This window comes from Hemiscyllium ocellatum, chromosome 30, assembly GCF_020745735.1.
Source record: "Hemiscyllium ocellatum isolate sHemOce1 chromosome 30, sHemOce1.pat.X.cur, whole genome shotgun sequence".
In the NCBI taxonomy this organism is placed as follows: domain Eukaryota; kingdom Metazoa; phylum Chordata; class Chondrichthyes; order Orectolobiformes; family Hemiscylliidae; genus Hemiscyllium; species Hemiscyllium ocellatum.
In genome coordinates this window covers 28285615-28305687 of record NC_083430.1, presented here as the reverse complement: position 1 = coordinate 28305687, position 20073 = coordinate 28285615, and the positions used below count along the sequence as shown (strand labels likewise).

General features: G+C 39.6%; 1 protein-coding gene across 1 annotated transcript; it reads left to right on the top strand.

Moving 5' to 3' along the window:
• Window positions 1–92: 92 nt before the first annotated feature.
• ncdn (neurochondrin) lies at window positions 93–18597 on the top strand. The gene is made up of 7 exons (XM_060847502.1): window positions 93–133; window positions 2081–2220; window positions 4972–5979; window positions 7309–7550; window positions 8355–8579; window positions 14541–14683; window positions 15386–18597. Exons 2-7 carry the CDS (start codon window positions 2095–2097, stop codon window positions 15823–15825), a joined length of 2184 nt encoding a protein of 727 aa, XP_060703485.1. The 5' UTR covers window positions 93–133; window positions 2081–2094; the 3' UTR covers window positions 15826–18597.
• Window positions 18598–20073: the final 1476 nt, after the last annotated feature.

Sequence of the window (20073 nt, the reverse complement as noted above, 5' to 3'; positions counted from 1 at the left end):
TCCGGCCGTTGCTTGGGGGATGCGTTGTGTTTCTATTGGTCCGGGGAGGCGGCCTGCGCGCAGGGGGCGGGGCGAGGGTCGGGTTGAGAGGTCGTTGTAGCCCGGCTGTTGTTTGACAGAAGGAGGGTCGCAGGTGAGTGAGAAAACGGTCAAGGTTTCGGGCTGTTCTTGTTTAGATGATGTCGCGGCGCTTTATTGATCGATATCTCTCTTTCTAACGAGAGTTGTTCTGACGGTCAGAGAGTTCGCGTTCAGTGTCTGGCCATGGCTCGTGTTATTTTTGTTTCTGGCTTCACGTGCTCCGCTGTGGGTCTTGAGCCTGGATTCACTTGTACTCCGGTGTTTTACTGAAGGTCTTCAAGAGGCGGTGTTAAATTTAGGCCTCGTTTGGCTATTTGGGGGCGGGGGAGGACATTAAAGATTGACTGTTCAAGCCGCATCGAACTTTCCCTACCATCGAAAAGTTAATTAGCTGCTCCTTCCTAATTGTGGGACCTTGCTGTGCATCAGGATACTGCTTCACATTCACCTCTGCAGGGCTTCCTCTGGATAGTGCCCCTGCCCCAACAATCTTCAATCGTTCCATCGATAACTTTCTTCCATCATAAGTTCCGAGAGATTCGCTGATGATTGCACACTGTTCATTACCATTCATGATTCATAGGAGTAGGTCAATCAGTTTCTCGAGCCTGTTCTGCCATTCAGTGCTATGTTGGCTGATCTGTGGCTGAACTCCATATACCTGCCTTTAGCCCATATCCCTTATTATTTCAGCTGAACAAATAAAATCTCAGATTTTAAAATCTATTTGTGGAAGAGAGTTCCAAAATTTACCAATATTTGTATAGAACTGTTTCCTAACAACTGTCCTGAATAGTCTGGACTTAATTCTCAGACTGTGGCCCCTCATATCACAATTCCCACTCAGTGGAAATAGTTTATTTGTCTACCTTGCCTTTTTCTGTCAATATCTTAAACTCTGATCACAGGTCCTCAGTAATTGAATCCAAGGAGGATACCTAACTGTTTCCTATTGATTTTCAATGGCATTGTTATCCCAGAATCCTCCATTGTTAGTAGTTTTGTGTGTAGCATTGACCAGGAGCTGAACTGCCAGCCCTATATAAATATTTCTCCTGTAAGAGCAGGTTGGAGGTTCAGAACTCTGGCAAGCAACACGCCACCTGACTCTCCAAAGTTTGACCTCCATCTACAAGGTACAGTTAGGACAGTAATGGAATACCGTACACCTGCCTGAGTGAGAGCAGTTCCAAAAATACTTGAGAAACTCAATCAGGCAAAACAGTCAGCTTGGTTGACAGTCTATCCGCTAATTTGCAATGTTCTTGAACCAACACCTTCTAAACCCATGAAGGCAACCATCCAGAACGACAAGAGCAGCAGACTCAAGGGAATACTAGTCCTGAAAATTCTTTCCAAGCTGTACACCATCCTGACTTTTCATTATATCACTTTATTGTCAATAGATCAAAATTCTGAATTCCCTTTCTTAACAGCACTGTGGGTGTCCCTACATCTGTGAACTATAGCAGTTAATGAAGGGCCTTCTTGAGGGCCCCTGTTGATAGGCAATAAATGCTGACTTTGCTTGGTTCAGTTTGTTTTTTGTTTAGTTACCATGCAAAAAGGTTTGTGTTCTGTAATAGAATGGTTTTTAGAATTTAATTCAACCCACTGTTGAATATTGCTTCTCCAATCTAATTAATTTTGTACCTGTTAACAGAATAATAGACTATGCGATGAAGCAACATTTATAAACATCTCAGTAGATTATTTAAACATTAAAGGTTTCTATCATGTCATTTACTTCTGTCCAAGAGGCAGCAGTGTTTTGAATTAAAATGTATCTGGATAAGAGTAATGCTAAAGCACCACAGTATTTTGCTTTTAATGAAGGATTGGTTTTGGTTGCTGTTGTCATTTTCTCACTTACCCAAGTACTTAAGTGCTTTTGTCAAGCTGTGAAAAATCTTGTCTCCTTGAGCAGTCAGGATTTTTTTAATAGAAGCTCATCATTTTGAAATGTTTTGCTCAAATTTTGTTAAATATTTTGTTACAGTTGTGATTACACTAATGGCATCAAATTCAGAAAATCCATGTGCAACTGAAGATATGGCTAGAAACAAGACATTGGACCGATGTCTTCAGGTTCTACAAGAAGCAAAAAATGATAGTGAGCAGTTTGCAGCACTTCTACTGGTAAGAGCTTTTGGCAATGCTGCTAAATACAAATATACTGTATATTTTCTGACCAAACTATGTGTCTCTAGATGACAATTTTACCCCTACACTTCCCAATACATGAGTTTTAATTATCATTAAACTAAATTACAGTATGTTTTTCTGCTGTGAATTGCAACTCATTAAGCAGTTAATTTTCCATATTTGCAATTTGTTTGATAACTTTAATCAAGTGCTCATGGCTGAAGAAACCAATATCTAAAATTGGCTTGTAGTTTTTGAAAAACATAACAAAAATCCTTTTTAAGTGAATATTACTGATTGCTGTAATAGATGATATACTGTTATGAATTTTGAGTAATTGTAATCCAAGTACAGGCAGAAAAACTTCATTTTTAGACTTTATTTATAAATTTGCATGTTTTATCGTTTTTTTTTGGTGTTCATCACCTATTAGAAAATAGAAACATAGGAAAAGAAGCAGTGCATTCCACCATCAAATTTACTCTGATCTATACCTTAACTCTTTCGATTTCGCTTGGTTCTGTAACTCTTAATATTCTTGTCTATCAAAAATCTGTCATTTCAGTTTTGAAATTTTTGATTGAATTGTTTTAAGCTTTCTGCAGGAAGTTCTTGATGTCCACAATTGTCAACCTGTGTTTATGAATAAAGCACTCATGAATATGATTTGGAGGTACCGGTGTTGGACTGGGGTTTACAAAGTTAAAAATCACACACCAGGTTTTCGCCCAACAGGTTTAATTGGAAGCACTAGCTTTCGGAGCGCTGCTCCTTCATCAGGTGGTTGTGGAGGACACAGTTGTAAGACACAGAATTTTTGGAAAAGTTTACAGTGTCATGTAATTGAAATTATACATTGATAAATACCTTGATTGTCTGTTGAGTCTTTCATCTGTTCGAATACCATGATAGTTTCACTTCTTTCATGTGTAATTCACACAGTCATAATAATAGAGGTGTATAGCGTGGAAACAGATCCTTCAATCCAACTCGTCCATGCTGATCACATATCCCAAACTAATCTAGTCTCACCTGTCAGCACTTGGCCATTATCATTTTAAACGCTTCCTGTTCCTAAACCTATTCAAATGCCTTTTAAATGTTGCACTTGTACTAGCCTCCACCACTTCCTCTGGCAGCTCATTCCATACGTACACCACCCTCTGCATGAAAATGTTGCCCCTTAGATCCCTTTTTATATCTTTCTGCTGTCACCCTAAACTTATGCCCTCTAGTTCTAGACTCCCCCACCCCAGGGAAAAGACTTTGTCTATTTACCCTATCCATGCCCCTCATGACTTTATGAACCTCTGAGGTCCATCCCGCAGCCTTTGACATTCCAGGGAAAACAGCCCCAGTCTATTCAGCCTCTCCCTGTAGCTCAAATCCTCCAACCCTGGCAACGTGCTTGTAAATTTTTTTTCTGAACCCTTTCAAGTTTAACAACATGCTTCTCTGATAGGAATCAGACCAGAATTGCACATAGTATTCCAAAAATGGCCTAACCAACATCCTGTACAGCTGCAACATGACGTCCCAATGTCAATACTCAATGCTCTGACCAAGAAAGGAAAGCATGTCAAACATCTTATCCACCTATGACTCCACTTTGAAGGAGCTATGAACCTGCACTCCAAAGTCTTTATTCAGCAACACTCCCCAGGACCTTACCATTAACTGTATAAGTCCTGCTCAAGTTTGCTTTCCCAAAATGCAGCACCTCACATTTATCTAAATTAAACTCCATTTGCCACTCTTCAACCCATTGGCCCATCTGATCAAAATCTCATTATAATCTGAGGTAGCCTTCTTTGCTGTCCACTATACCTCCAATTTTGGTGTCATCTGCATATTTCCTAACTATACATCCTATGTACATGTTAAAATCATTTATGTAAATGATGAAAAGTAGTGGACCCAGCACCGATCCTTATGGCACGCTGTTGGTCACAGGCCTCCAGTCTGAAAAGCAACCCTCCACCCCACCACTCTCTGTCTTCTACCTTTGAGCCAGTTTTGTATCCAAATGGCTAGTTCTCCCTCTATTCCATGTGATCTAACCTTGTAAATCAGTCCCATGGGAAACCTTGTTGAACACTTTACTGAAGTCCATATAAATGGGCATGTAAAATTAAAAAGTATTGAATTCTTTGTTCTCAACTTTGAACATACAGAAATAAATTTAATTTGACGTTGATGTGTTTGCGTAACTATCAAGGGACATGTATTTATCCACAGAGTATTGACAAAAATAAAAGCAAACAGAATTAACAAGCTTTCTTGATGGATTAGCAATTGTTTGGAAATAGGAAACCAAAAGTTTGGGTAATGAGAATCAACTTTGAAGGTTCCATGTTTTACCATAAAAATCAGTGACGTGAATGCAAAATAGACACTCAAGTTTTATAATGTTAAAGGTACAGAGCAGCATAAACTGCATCACTGAATATGGTTGAGGCCGAGTTAGACAGAGCTTTGATCACAAGGGAGTTAAGGATCGTTGAGAGATGGTAGGAAAATGAAAATATAGCAACAATCAGATCGATTACAATTTTATTGAATTGTGGAGTTGACTATTTAGTCTATCTTAAGTTTTCATAATTTTTATTACTTTTAAGAAAAAAGTGGAAAAAGAAATCATTACCACTAAACTAAGCAGATAGATTTAAAAACCCTTCCTGACAGTTTTGTACAGAACATAACAAAATATTTGACAATGCATTGAATAAAATATGTTTATTTTAGGTGACCAAAGTGGTGAAGGCTGGTGAAATAGATGCTGCAACCCGTCGACGGATCTTTGATGCAATTGGATTCTCTTTCCCAAATCGGCTACTTATTACCAAGGAGTCTCCGCATGGCTGCCCCAGTCAAATTTTCCAATCTCTTGGCATGACTCTCCTTGCATGTTTTTCGACAAATCCGGAATTGGCGATTCACCAGCAAATCCTCAACAAAATCTCCATTTTCAATGAAATTATTTGTTCAGAAATGGATGCTGGAGCGGATATTGCCACATTTACATCAATGATTGATGACTCCTTCCAGTGTCTCCAAGCAATTTCTGCCCACCCTCAGGGTCAGAGACATCTCGTAGATGGAGGAACGGTGTCTACATTATGTCAGGTTTATCTAAATCAAAGTCATGGCCACATGCACGCTTTGTGTCTTCTTGTCAGTCTGCTGAACACGATGGAAACCAAATGTTGGAATTCTAGTAAATCAGACCTCTTGAAGGTACTGAACAAACTCAGTGAACAGTTTGCTACAAAAGAAGATAATCAGAAATTTGAGTTGTGCAACATATTGCAGCATTTTCTACCTGCTGCACCTATCCTAACTGAGGACCCATCTCTCACTGGATGCTTGAAAAATCTTCATACTGGTCTGTTCAGCATACTCAGCAGTAAACTGAATAGTTCACAACGAGACCCTGCCCTGAAACTTGGTGGCCTCTTAGTAACTGTTTATGGTTCAGACTGGATCTTGGCAGAAAATCCTGAAGCAAGCCGTAAATTTTTAGCATTGATGGTGAATCTTGCCTGTGTGGAAGTTCGAATGTGTTTGGAGGACTCAAACCTGGATGCAACTCGCTTTAAACCAGATGTCATCACAGCATGTTATAGTATCATTGAGTTTGGAATGATGGTTTGTGTGCTAGGAGAGAAAGTTTGTTTTACAGAAACTGAAAGTCGCCAATTAGTACAGATAATGGTGGAAGCTTTTGGAGCAGTCATTTGCTATTTTAAGCAGGTGAAATATGGAAATATCTTTATTATTAGAATAATTTGCCTCATTTTATATATTTGTGGTTTCTTGTAACTCCATTTCTGTCTGGAGATATTTTGCTGTAGTTCTGAATCTTCAGTCAAACTTTCACTGTAGTCATTGAATTATGGGAGTTTTCCAGCACAGGAGGCGGCCCCTGGCCTATCATGTCTACACCAACTGAAAGACCAACTAATCTTTCTTTCTTTTTTAGAATTTGGTTTGTAGTCCTGCAGTTTACGGCATTTTAGGTAATGCTGCAGTCTCAATGTTCTGCAAATACTTTTTCTTTATTTTTTTACCTTCAAACCAGCTCATTAAATATTATTCACAACGGAAAGCTTAGAGCTGATGGAAGGGATGAAAGTAATCATATACTTATGTGAAAATAACAAATGGTTCAGAAGACCATTGTGAATATTTTGTAAGCAATCTGTTTAAGTGTTGTTTATTACATACCTCTGGAGCCGGTGGGACTTGAACACTGACCTTCTGGATCAGAAATAGTGACACTGTCACTTCACGAGTCCTTCAGTTTTTTTTTCTCAATCTAAAGACGTATTTTGTGTAATATAATTTTTTTTTCTGCTGTTCTTTGAAGTTGTAAGAATGAATGTGCTATCAGGCTGTCGCACACTGCAACTGTGAATGCACACATTTCAAGTTCTTGCTCTCAGCCAGACTGGAGTGGGTGGGGAAGTTGCTTAGCAACCATACCATTGTATTTAGTAACTCCTTGTTAGAGTGCAGAAATGATCAGCCACAAATTCATTTGGAACAGTGTACAGTACATTTGGGACAGTCCAATTGACTGTAATTACAGGCAAACATTTGAATTGATCTAAGACTACAACCAAGAACAATGTATAGTGCCAATAAGGAAATAGAATTTCCAGCAGATGAGTATGGTGGTGTAGACAGACAGTGGGTTCCTGCTAATTTTTTAATCCAAATACAGATCTTGTAATTTCTTTCTTGAATATATTCCCCAAATTCATTGCCTTAGAACAAGGAAAAATACTTTTTTTAGGATCCAAAAATCACTGGCACTTCATCATGCGAGCCTGTTTATTCTTACTCTGAAAAACACCAGGATTCAGACACTTTATTTTTTCAAAAATTCAGCATTGTTGGTGTCAACCAGACTCTTGTTGCAATCTCTATACTTTGAAACTTTGCATCTCAATCTCTTGCAGCACGCATTTTAGTGTGCCCACTAGTCCTTTCACCATGGAATTCTTAAAAGAAATTTAGGCCATAAATTAAATAAATTTATTAGCTTCACTTTACCTTTGTTTACTTCCTATGCTATAGGTTACAGAGGAACAGCTGTGGGATCCATTTCTGTTTGCCTCAGTCCGAATCCTGGGTGCTTGGATGGCTGAAGAGACATATGCACTCAGACAGGAAATCTGTGATGTGCTCCCTTTTCTAATTTGTTATGCTCAGAAGCTGTTTGAATGTCCAATAAAATCCAATGACCTAAACAATCAAGTGAAAGGACTATCATTGGCTGATAGACCCGAGGTAACAAAGTGGTCTAAAGATGCCTTGAGGTAAGAGGAAAATATGATGCTTCATTGAGTGTAGTCCATTTAATAATCATTAATCTTGTGCATTACTTTAGTAATATTTCAACCAGGTGGGGGACAGAGCTTGTCTTTGGTCAGTGTTGTACTCCTGTTTCAGTGGTCAAACACCAAATTGTTCAGAAGAATATGAATTTCTTTACCATGGAGGTAGATTGCAGTTGCAGTTTATTAACTTGCTCTTAACTCTCACAGACAAAACTATTAAATTATCACAATTGTCCTTTAGGGAAGTAGACTGCCATCCTTACCTGGTCTGGCCTATGTGTGTCTCCAGACCCACAGTAATGTGGTTGAGTCTTAACTGCCCTCTGGGCAATTAAGGATAAGTAATAAATGCTGGCCTGGCCAGTGATGCCCACATCCTGTGAATATTTTTTTTAAACATGCTGGCTTACTGTGCCTCATCAATATTTTTCATTCCACATTTCTTTACTCAGGAGTTGTTTTTGTTTTTGGTCATGCGACCTGATATGGAGCACAAAAAGAATTGTCAAAAAGCATGTTGCTAAATGTGGTTTCCAAACTGAGAAATAATCTCCTTTTTGGTTCTAATCATTGTGAATATTTATTTCTTACGTTCGTGTTTGATAGTCTGGCCAGCAAATTAACCAGGATGGAAACTAACTTGAGAGGTGCACCTTAAACACTAATGAGCATGAACACCTTTCTTAAGTTGTTAGATGGTTGTGGCTAAAACTGTTAAAAGTTATAGGAAAAAAATTGTCTCCTTACTTACTGTTTTTCGAAATTGTATGTATTTACTTGCAGATTTCTGTTGCCTGGATTTTGTCACCTTTCAGCTGAAGATGTCCCTCGGAGGATCTTAATTTCATGCGAGTTTCATGTTTTACTTCTTCGTTATTTCACACAACAGTGGGAAGTCTTCAGTTCTTCCAAAAATGCACCAATTTTGCCAAATGATGCAGAGATGAGTCTTCGAACAGCCTGTGGAATTTTTCTGAATCTTGTGGTAACAGAGCCTGCACTGATCAGGTATACAGTACCTTATCTCAGCTATGAAGGTCACAGTATTAGGTGTAAATTTAGTGGAGATGGATGGATTCCTCTCAGTTAGCCCATGCAAATAAAGTTTAGTCTGGCTGGCTCAAGTGCCTGTTGGACTATCAAATTTAGGCTTCTGTAACATTTGATACAAACCATAATATTGGTAACCAATTCAAATTAGCTCATTAGTTGCTACTGTGGGAAGGGAGGAGAGAGCACAATTTCTCTATAAGAAGTTGATAGTGTTTTTATAACAATTATAGTTTATGTATTAATCATAGTCTTCAATTAATCTATTGTTTTTCATTTTAGAGCTGATCAAACTATAGTTGTTGAAATTTTACCAGCAGCAGATAAACCTCACCTCAGAATCCCAATGCTGCTGCTGTGTTTGCATTTTTATTTTTTTTAAGACAGAAGGCCTGGACTTTGGACCACATTGCAGGATGACCAACAACAGTGGTCCTGGGGTTTGGCAGGCACAAGGTCCTTTTGGTGTTCTGTTGCTGTCTGGTGTTGGTGCAGAAAATCAACCTCTAATTTTAATGCTGGGACAGTGCAAGAGACAGACTTGTTAATAAGGTGGCATGGTTGTCTTTTAGTTACCCCACCATTAATGCCTTGCCTTTTGATGCTGAATATTCCCTGCACAAACCTAGTTAAGTAATAGGATTCACAGGGCTGGAGTGATCACTGGTACCATTTGTAAACACTTCCCACCAATTCATCCTTCCCATTACTCCTGAAGGTATGACCTTTTGCTGGGATATAATACCTCGCTGAATAAGAATCATTGCTTACGTATAAATTTTAAGAGAACTAGTCTAAATATTGAATAGGTGATTTAACATTGGAGCATTACAGCTGGGCCGATGACATTTTCTTCCCTTCTAAGTTGTATCGCTTATCCTATTTGCCCTTGCAATTGTTAGTATTGGACTTCATCCATGTGTAGGACTAACCAGGTAAAGCTAGCTGATTCCTGCCTCAAGCTGACAGCATTTATGGTTAACAGGTTTTTTTCTGGAGCTTACTCACAGATGAGATTTTGTTGCATTAACTTCCACACCTTGCTATGGTCAAATGATGTATAGGTTGTTGGTCTTGTACCATAACAACTTAGCTAATTTACTTAACCTGATCTTACCCCATGTGCATTTTCCAGCAGACGTACCATCATTGGGACTGCGCTTTTTCCTTATAGTTTCTAATTTGGTAAGTTGTAATGTTCCCTACTGATATCCAAGCTTGAGATCAAAGATCAATCCCAAGTACGTACTTGGTGTATGATTTGACTACTCACTCAGTCAACCTGCTGAGGTATCAGAGGGTCAAAGTAAATGATTTTGAAGCTCACTAAAGGGTCAGATACTTCTTCTGTATCTAATATTTTTAGTATCCACATTTACAGTGGTCCTGCTGTTCACAGGCTCGTAATTTATTCATTTATCTCTCCACTGTAGAGTCTAGAATGATAGCCGTAGAGATGTACAGCAAGGAGCAGAGCCTTCGGTCCAACTCGTCCATGCCGACCGGATATCCTAACCTAATCTTGTCCTATTTTCCAGCACTTGGCTCCTATCGCTCGAAACCCTTCCTATTCATATATCTATCCAGATGCCTTATAAATCTTGTAAGTGTACCAGTCTGCATCACTTCCTCTGGCAGCTCATTCCATACACGCACCACCTTCTGTGTGGAAAAGTTACCCCTTGGGTGTTTTATATATATATATTATATACACACACACCCCAATCCAGGCTCCTCATGATTTTATAAACCTCTATAAGGTAACCCCTTAGACTCCAACGTTCCAGGGAAAACAGCCCCAGCCAATTCAGCCTCTCCCTATAGCTCAAATCCTCCAACCATGGCAAATCCTTGTCAATTGTTTCTGAATCATTTCGAGTTTTACAACATCTTTCCGATAGAAGGGAGATCAGAATTGCATAAGTATTGTAAAAGTGGCCTAACCAGTGTCCTATACAGCCACAACATGACTTCACAACACCCATACTCAGTGCTCTGGCTAAAGAGGAAAGCAGACCAAATGCTGCCTTCACTATCCTATCTACCTGCAATTCCACTTCCAAAGAACTATGAACTGCACTCCAAGGTCTCTTTGTTCAGCATCACTCCCCATAAGGACCTTCCAATTAAGTGTATAAGTGGTGCCTTGAATTGCCTTTCCAAAACACAGCAGTTCACATTTATCTAAATTAAACCCTGCCTGCCACTTCTTAGCCCATTAGCCTATCTGATCCACCTCTAATTTTGGTGTCATTTGCAAACTTACTAACTATACCTCCTATGTTCACATCCAAATCATTTCTATAAATGAAGAAAAGCATTGGACCCAGCACCGATCCTTGTGGCACACCACTGGTCACAGGCCTCTAGTCTGATAAACAACACTCCACCACCCTCTGTCTTCTGCCCTCTTCATTACTTATTCCAAAAAATCTCAATCAAGTTTGTGCAACATGATTTCCCATGTTGAAAACCATGTTGAAAATCCCATTCAGTCCTTGCTTTTCCAAATGCATGTAAGTCCTGTCCCTCAGGATTCCGCCCAACAACTTGCCCACCACCGAGGTCAGGCTCACCCGTCTATCGTTCCCTGGCTTTTCCTTAAATAGTGGCACCATGTTAGCCAACGTCCAGTCTTCTGGCACCTCACCTGTGATTATCGATAATATAAATATCTCAGCAAGAGGCCCAGCAATCACTTCCCTGGCTTCCCACAGAGTTCGAGGGTACGCTTGATCAGGTTCTGGGAATTTGTCCACTTTTATGCCTTTTTAAGACTTCCAGAATGACCACGTCTGTAATATGGACATTTTTCAAGATGTCACCATCTATTTCCCCACATTCTATATCTTCCATCTCCTTCTTCTCTACAGTGCACACTGATGCAAAATACTCGTTTAGTATCCCCCCCCGCCTCCAAAATCTCCTATGGTTCCATACATAGGCCACCTTGCTGATCTTTGAGGGACCCTTTTCTCTTCCGACTTACTTAATCTGTCCTTAATGTGTTGATAGAATACGTTTTGGATTCTCCTTAACCCTATTTGCCAAAGCTATCTTATGTTCCTTTTTTACCCTCCTGATTTCCATCTTAGGTAAACATCTACTGCCTTTTATACTCTTTTAAGGTTTCTTTCGATCTCTCTCTCTGCTGTTCATACATGATATATGCTTCCTTCTTTTTCTTGACCAAAACCTCAATTTCTCTAGTCGTCCAGCATTCCCTACACCTACCAACCTTCCCTTCTATTCCAACAGGAATATCCTGTCTTTATCTCATTTTTGAAGGTTTCCCACTTTCCAGCTGTCCTGTAATTTGCAAACATCTGTCCCTAAGCACGTTCTTGTCTAATACTGTCAAAATTGACCTTTCTACAATTTAGAACTTCAACCTTTAGATCTGGTCTATCCTTTTCTTTCACTGTTTTAAAATTAATTGAATTATATTGTCTGTTTTCGTGCTGTACATGTCTATGACTCTATTATTTAAATGGTCGCTGGCCCTAAAACACTCCTCCCACTGACACCTCAGTCACCTGCCCTGCCTTATTTCCCAAGAGTGGGTCAAGTTTTGCACCTTCACATGCACTTTGTACATCTACATACTGAATAAAAAAATTTTCTTGTACAGAGTTAACAAATTCCTCTCCATCTAAATCCTTGTGGCAGTCCCAGTCTATGTCTGGAAAGTTAAAATCACCCTATTATTCCTACAGATAACTGAGATCTCCTTACAAATTTTGTTTCTCAATTTCCCAATGACTATAGTACAATCCCAATAAGGTGATCATCCATCTCTCATTTCTCTGTTCCACAAATAACTTCCCTGGATGTATTTCCAGTAATATCCTCCCTCAGTACAGCTGTAATGCTATCCCTTATCAAAAATACCACTCCCCTTCCTCTCTTTCTATCCTTCCTATAACATTTGTATCCTGGAACATTAAGCTGCCAGTCCTGTCCATCCTTGAGCCATGTCTTTATATTTGCTATGATATCCCAGTCCCATGTTCCCAACCATGCTCTGAGTTCATCTGCTTTCCCTTTTGCATTGAAATAAATGTAGTTTAATTTATTAATCCTACCTTGTTTTCTGCTTTGTTCCTGCCTGCCGTGACTGTTTGACTCACCCCTTTTCCCAACTGTACCAATCTCAGATTGGTCTTTGATCTTTTCCCTCATTATCTCCCTGCCCACCACCTTCCCCCCCCCCCCCCCCCCCCCACCCACACACACACCTGACTAGTTTAAATTCTCCCAAGCAGCTCTAGCAAATTTCCCAGCCAGTATATTAGACCCCTTCTAATTCATACATCCTTCGTGTATGAGTCACTTCTACCCGGAAGCTATTCCAGTGTTCCGAAAATGTGATCCCTTTGCCTCTGTACTAGCTCCTCAGCCTCCCATTCACCTGCTCTATCCTCCCATTCCTACCCTCACTAGCTCATAACACCGGGAATAATCCAGATATTACTACCCTCGAGGACTATCAGCTACCTGATGAAGGAGCAGCACTCCAAAAGCTAGTGCTTCCAAATAAACCTGTAGGGCTATCACCTGGTATTGTGATTTTTAATTTTGTCCACCCCATCCAGCACCAGCTCGTCCTGCCTAACTTTCTATTTTCTCTAAAATCTCATCCTTTTCCCTTCCTATGTCGTTATTCCAGTGTGTTCAACAACTTCCTGCTGGTGCCTCTCCCCTTTGAGAACATTCTGCACCCTCTGAGATATCCTCAATCCTGCACCAAGGAGCCTACACGCCATTTTGATTTTTCACTGCCAGCCACAGAAACATCTATCTGTGCATCTGACAAGAAAGTGCCCATCGCAATCCATCCTTTGGAACCTGATGTACCCCCTCGTACATTACAGCCATTCTCGGTACCAGAAACTTGGCTATTCCTACTTCATTCCATCACTTCCTACATTTTCTAAAACTGCATACTTGTTTGAGATGGGAATGGTCACAGGAGACTCCTGCACTACCTGCCTCCCCCTCCTACCTTTCCTGGAGTCAACCCATCTGCCTGGCTGTATCTGCGGCTTTTCTCCCTTTATATAACTGCCGTCCATCACATCCATTAGCTTCTTTTAAATTCCTTATTGCCTCTAACTGCCGCTCCAATTCATCGGTTCACAGCCAAAGATATTTCATGTAGACATAATCATCAGTAACATGGAAACTCTTCCTGAATTCCCCACATCTGACAGGATGAGCACGTCACTCTACTAAAGGCCATCTTTGTTCCTTTATGAACTACTGACCCAGGAAATAGCACTGTCTTATTGCCCTTAAAAAAAATTTCTCCAGGTTAACCTAATTTTTGAGGCTTATATTTCAAAAATTAAATCAAGAGCTAGATCTCAATAAAACATATAATCAAGAAAGAACCCAGTCTAGTCACTTTTCTAGGTTTACAGCAAAGTTACACTTAAAAACTATGCACTTATCTGTGCCTATACTGTGAACCATCCCAAACAGGTTCCTCCAAGGTCAGCTGTGAATTTTGCTTTTTGTTCATTTTCTTTTCCTCTGCACTCCAATCCAGAGATACTTGAACTCAAACAGCAAAGGCAGTAACTGTGCAGATTCACTCCTGTGTCAGAAAGCAGCATAAGTGTCTTTCTTTGATCATGTGGTCACTGCCTTTGTGTGTCTTCCTCCTTTTTATAGTGTCATTTGTTTTGATGTTGCTCCTGGAATTCAAAGAAATCACCTCCAACACCTAAAACACCTTGAAAGGAGCAGCTCTTAGAATGTTTTCCCGTACTCCATCTTGGATATAATAATTCAAATAATTGTATTGTAAAATGGTTTTCAAAGAAGTTTGTGGATAAGTGGATGTTCTTTCTAAAGGCTTTTTGGTAACATTTTAAAATTTGTTTCTTACACTTTTTGAATAATCTGTCATTGCAGGCAGGAAGAATGTTTCTCATCTTTACTTAGCTTGTTAATGGAATCCTTGCAGTCTTTGCTTTATAGCCAACGTCACCTGATTCTTGCTGCTAATTTCACGACTTTGGGCTTGATGATGAGTCGCATACTTGCTGACACACCAGGTACAGAATGAGAACAGTGAATCGTTAACTCAATACCCTGTCCCCCACTCCCATCATCATCGAGCAGTCTTAAACACATCATTTACTGTAAAACCAAGGGCTTTTATGGTGCAGTTGAAGTATTGCTACCTCTGCGCCAGAAGGTGTGGATTGAAGTCCCACCTCTTCTCTCCATGTCATAGTATTTCTGAACAGTTTGATTCAAAAATATCTATAATGTAAAACTGGTATAATTTACAGTCCTTTGAAAAGGGAAACCTATAGAACATGAAAGGATTGCGCATCTTTTACGAGTGCAGTGCGAGAGAAGAAAATAACTTGGTTGATGTAAATGTATGTATTGTGTTAGAGATACCAGTGGACCTTGTGCAAAATCAGGAGGGTAGGTCTTTGCCTGAGCTATAGTGCAACAGTGGGAGATGAATGATAAGAAGGATGGCATCATGGATCGGTTTGAAGGAAATGGGTTTCATGGAGGAGATGCATTAAATGAGGGTTGGGAGATGAGGCTGAAGTTGAGGCTTGAAAATGACAGAAAACACCATGAATCAGAGGAGGGGAGAGGGGAAAACTGAGGGAGCTTAAAGTGTATTCTGTTCTTAGGAGATCAAAAGTTGTCAAAGCCGACTTTAGCATTAAACTTGAGTTTATAACCAGTGTGGATTTGTCTTCGAGAAGTAACCATGTGCATCTTTTTTTCAGTGTTACAGGGAACTACAGTATCCAAGGGCTTTTTCCGAGGGGCAATTCATTTTTTGTCAAAAGCACATACAACGCAGCTGAACACAATTGATGACCAAACCCAGATTGTGGTAGCTGAGAGATACCAAAAAGCTTGGGATCAAATCTCAGAACTTTGGTTTCTGGGAATGCAGGCATTTAGTAGTTGTATACCTTTGCTACCATGGCTACCACAAAGTGTAATTGAATCAGAATGGTTGAGTCACATTTTTGATTTGCTAAATAAGTGTTCTCCCGTGACTATGGAGTTTGACCTCATTGCTGCCTTTCAGTGTGTTTTAGCTGAACTGGCCAAGAACAGCAAACCATGTAAAGACATTATATTGTTAAATAATGGTGAGGAGAAAGCCAACCTGTATGGAATGGCAGCTTTGGAGCAATGTGTTTCTCAAAATTACTGACAAGCCAACCTCAATGCAAACTGGCCAAGGAATGATCTGAAGAGGCTTGGAGCTTGGCTGTACTTCCTTGCAAAATGCTGGTTAAGATTTTGTTTTAAAAATTAACATTTTATTTAATTTTAGGTTTTGAAGAATTTGACATTTGCTGGTTACATTTGATCATTCAGTTATTTTGGGAATTGGTTTAACTTAGGAGATGCAGCAACTGCATCTCTCTTTACTCCACTCATACTCTGCTACGCTCACTCCTTTCATCTTTGATTGAGAGAAGTTCTAAAATACAGCCCTCTTATTTAAGATACTTCATAATCAGTATTGTACAATAAAAAAATAAATTTTTGACAGTCGTGAATCAGAAATGCAAGAAATAATGCCTGGTTTTTACAGCATGGAATTAGTTTGAGTTAACTGCACAGCTGTATCATTGACTAATAATCCAAGCTAGTTTGAATAGAAAATGCCCACTTCCTGTTATGGCTCAGCTGGTGCTAATAAATCAGTTTGGATAATTTTAATCCAGTTTTTAATGGGAAAGAGATTGCATCACAGAAATCCTCCGGTGTGGTAGAACTTGTCCAGATCAAAATTGTCAGTTTGAATACGATACTTTTAAAGAAGTTAAATTATATATGGATGATGCGGGGAGGAGCTGGGCTTTGAAGTTGCTATTTTAAGCCATATAACTGAGGCAAAATCTCATCATCGAACCACCTTACCAGAATGAAAATCTGACCTGTTTGGACAAGCATAGAAAAATTCGAAGTAGCTTAAAATGGAACTGTCAGTAAGACTCTTTAGGTGATGTAGAATTGGATCCCATTAAAGTATCATTTTGTTATGTCATTTTCTGTGCAACAGTTTCACTGCTGTGAATTTTTCATTTATCTTCTGTAAAATTTCACTGCTTAGATAGGATATCATTCTATTGTCTGTCTTCCAGAGATGATTTGAACTCATGTTTATAGCAGTCATTATCTTTTGGCAACTTGATAGTGGAGGAATATCATTTGGAGAAAATGTTTCCAGAAGGGACAAAAAAAAAGCTAGGTATGTGCATTAAAACATTATTTTTCAAATTGAGTCAGCTGTGGTGAAACTCAGTGAGGATATTCATAGATTTTTGTCTGTTTTACCTGAAAAGGGTCTTTGGTATGCCAGTGATGTTATGACTCAACTCTGCATGTGCGTGTGTGTATGTGTTGGCAGGAGGAAGGTGGTGGTGTTATTCTTCTAGGTCAATTTCTGGTGTTCTATTAATGAATTGTCTATTTAACAGTTCAGAATCTTTTCTGTGATGAGGGAGCATATCCTGTAGGTCCACCGTCTTTCCTTTCTTGTTATAAGACACAAAATATTTTTTATTCCCAGTTTCAAAGTTTGGAACAATTCCCAATTGTCTAATGTAATTCCTAATTCATCTAAATATGTCTTAAGCTATTACTTTAGTGCTGTATATGAAGTTAAGGAAAATAACTTGTACATTGCTTCTATTAAAGAACATTTAGAGTCGAAAAAGGTGGTACTGGAAAAGCACAGCAGATCAGACAGCATCAGAGGAGCAGGAGAGTTTGTTTCGGGCATAAGACGTTATTGATGAAGGGCTCCTGCTCCTCAGATGTTGCCTGACGTGCTGCGCTTTTCTAGCGCCACCCTTTTCGACTCTGACTCTCTAACATCTGCAGTCCTCACTTTTTCCTATTAAAGAACATTTGTTGATTTAAAAAAAAAGCTGAAAGTAATTTCTGCATGTTTTCTATATTTTGTGCTTTCGCAAATTCAATTACTGGCATAAAATGTACAGTCTGTTAATTGGCAGAGTCATAGAGTCACAGAGATGTACAGCATGGAAACAGACCCTTCCGTCCAACCCGCCCATGCCGACCAGATATCCCAACCCAATCTAGTCCCACCTGCCAGCATCTGGCCTATATCCCTCAACCCTTCCTATTCATATACCCATCCAAATGCCTTGTAAAGGTTGCAATTGTACCAGCCTCCACCACTTCCTCTGGCAGCTCATTCCATACCCGTACCACCCTCTGTGTGAAAAAGTTGCCCCATAGGCATCTTTTATATCTTTTCCCCTCTCACCCTAAAGCAGACAGATTTTTTTTAAAAGGAAAGGGAATCAAGGGTAGTAGGCAAGTGGAGTTGAGGTTTATCAGATCATCCACAGTCTCTTGATGAACTAGATGACACTTCTACTTCTAATCTTATGGTCTGAAATAACTCCACTGAGGTGGCACGGTAGATTAGTGGTTAGCATAGTTGTCTCAGTGTCAGGAACCCAGGTCTGATTCCAGCCTCTGGCAACTGTCTGTGTGGACTTCTTACGTTCTCTCCATGTCTGCATGGGTTTCCTCCGAGTGCTCTGATTTCCTCCCATAATCCAGAGATGCACAAGTTAGGTGGATTGGCCATGCTGAGTTGCCCATAACATTCAGGCATTTGGAGGTGAGCTGGATTAACCATGGGAAATGCAGGGTTACATGGATAGGGTAGATGGTGTGTCTGGATGGGATGCTTTTCAAAAGGTTGGTGTGGACTCAGGCTAAATGCTCTGCTTCCACATTAGGGATTCTGTGATTCTGTAAGAGGCTGGTATCCCATCACCCTTTATTTACACATGGAAAGTACTTGACACTGATCCAGTTTCCCAAGAGCCAGTTCTGTGAACAGAACGTCCTGACATTCTTGTTTCTATCTGCCAATCAGGACCCCTGATTTGGGGCTATTAATCTGGTCCAGAGTTGAAAAATGTGGTGCTGGAAAAGCACAGCAGGCCAGGCAGCATCCGAGGAGCAGGAGAATCGACGTTTGGGCATAAGCCCTTCTTCAGGAATGATTCCCCTGCTCCTTGAATGCTGCCTGGCCTGCTGTGTTTTTCCAGCACCACATTTTTCAACTCTATTAATCTGGTCCAGTCAGGGAACTCCATTCTTTGAGGTCCACCTGGCTGACCTTGTTACAATCACTACAGTCTAATGGAACTAAATGATCTTGTAACAATACCAATTATAAATATTGTTTTCTTACGTGCCTTAGCAACATTAACGCTCAGTGCATTGTTAACTCCAGGTTGGGAAAGAGGTTGTCTGGAATTGAGCTCCTGCCATGTATTGCACCATCTTTGATTCTTCACTCAGACATGAATCTTTGTTTTAAACATAGTTGTGTTTCCATCTTGTTTAAATGGGATCCATTCCCATAGGATCGAAAGAGTTTACTGAAAGGTGGAAAGACTCTGTAGCGGTCAGGGAGCACCAGTTAAGTGTAGTGAAACCAGCATAGAAGATCACTCAGCCTAACTATTTGAACTATGTCCCATTTTATTTTCTCACATGCTTGTCTTGTCCTTTATCTGCACCCATGCTATTGACTTCAACTACTGACTGGGAGTGGTTCCTTTTTACAGTTCTTCAAGTGCAAAAGGTTTTTTTTGTTCTGAATTCACCTTTGGATTTCTTGGTGACTGTGGTCTATTTGTGCCCTATGTAGTTATGCTGTGCCCTACAGCGTGTTGAAAGAGGGAAATAGAACTGACAATATCATTGTACAAGACATTTGCTTTATTGTATATCTATGTAGTTTGTGTATTATCCTTGTGAATGTTTTGTCCCAGTTGAGCATTTGCATTTTATTAGATAGATCAGATACAGGGTGATTAAAACTATTATGACATAGTTCTGGCGCAGGTCGGACTTGAACACAAGCCTCCTGGCTCAAAGGTAAAAATTCTCTGACAGCATCACAAGAGCCCCCATTTCTCCTTTTCTGTGTTAATCAGAAATATCTGAAGATCCAATACAGTTTTAGCTAATGTAACTTTCATACTTTCCAGTTCTAGATTTAAATAAAGCTTGGTGCTTGTATTTTTAAAAAAAAATTGCTAAACTTTGGAATCGTTACAATGTGTTAGTATTTGTCTAAATAATTGAATTATTGCTTTTTATATTAATGGTCTGTTATACGGGGAAAAACATCGATTTTACATATTTTCTGAATGTGATTCCTCAAAAGAACAGGAATAGGCCAGTCAGCTGATCTGTGTCCGAAATCAAAATACGTGCCTTTGGCCTATATCCCTAATTCCTTTGCTTGATAAAAGATTATCTACATTTGTAGTTATTTAGGTAAATATGAGTTGCCTCTTTTTTTTTTGGAAAGGTGAAGCAGGGCAGGATTTATACACTTAATAGTTTAAGATCTTGAGTGTTTGCTGTGCAAAGAGACCTTAGAGTGTAGGTT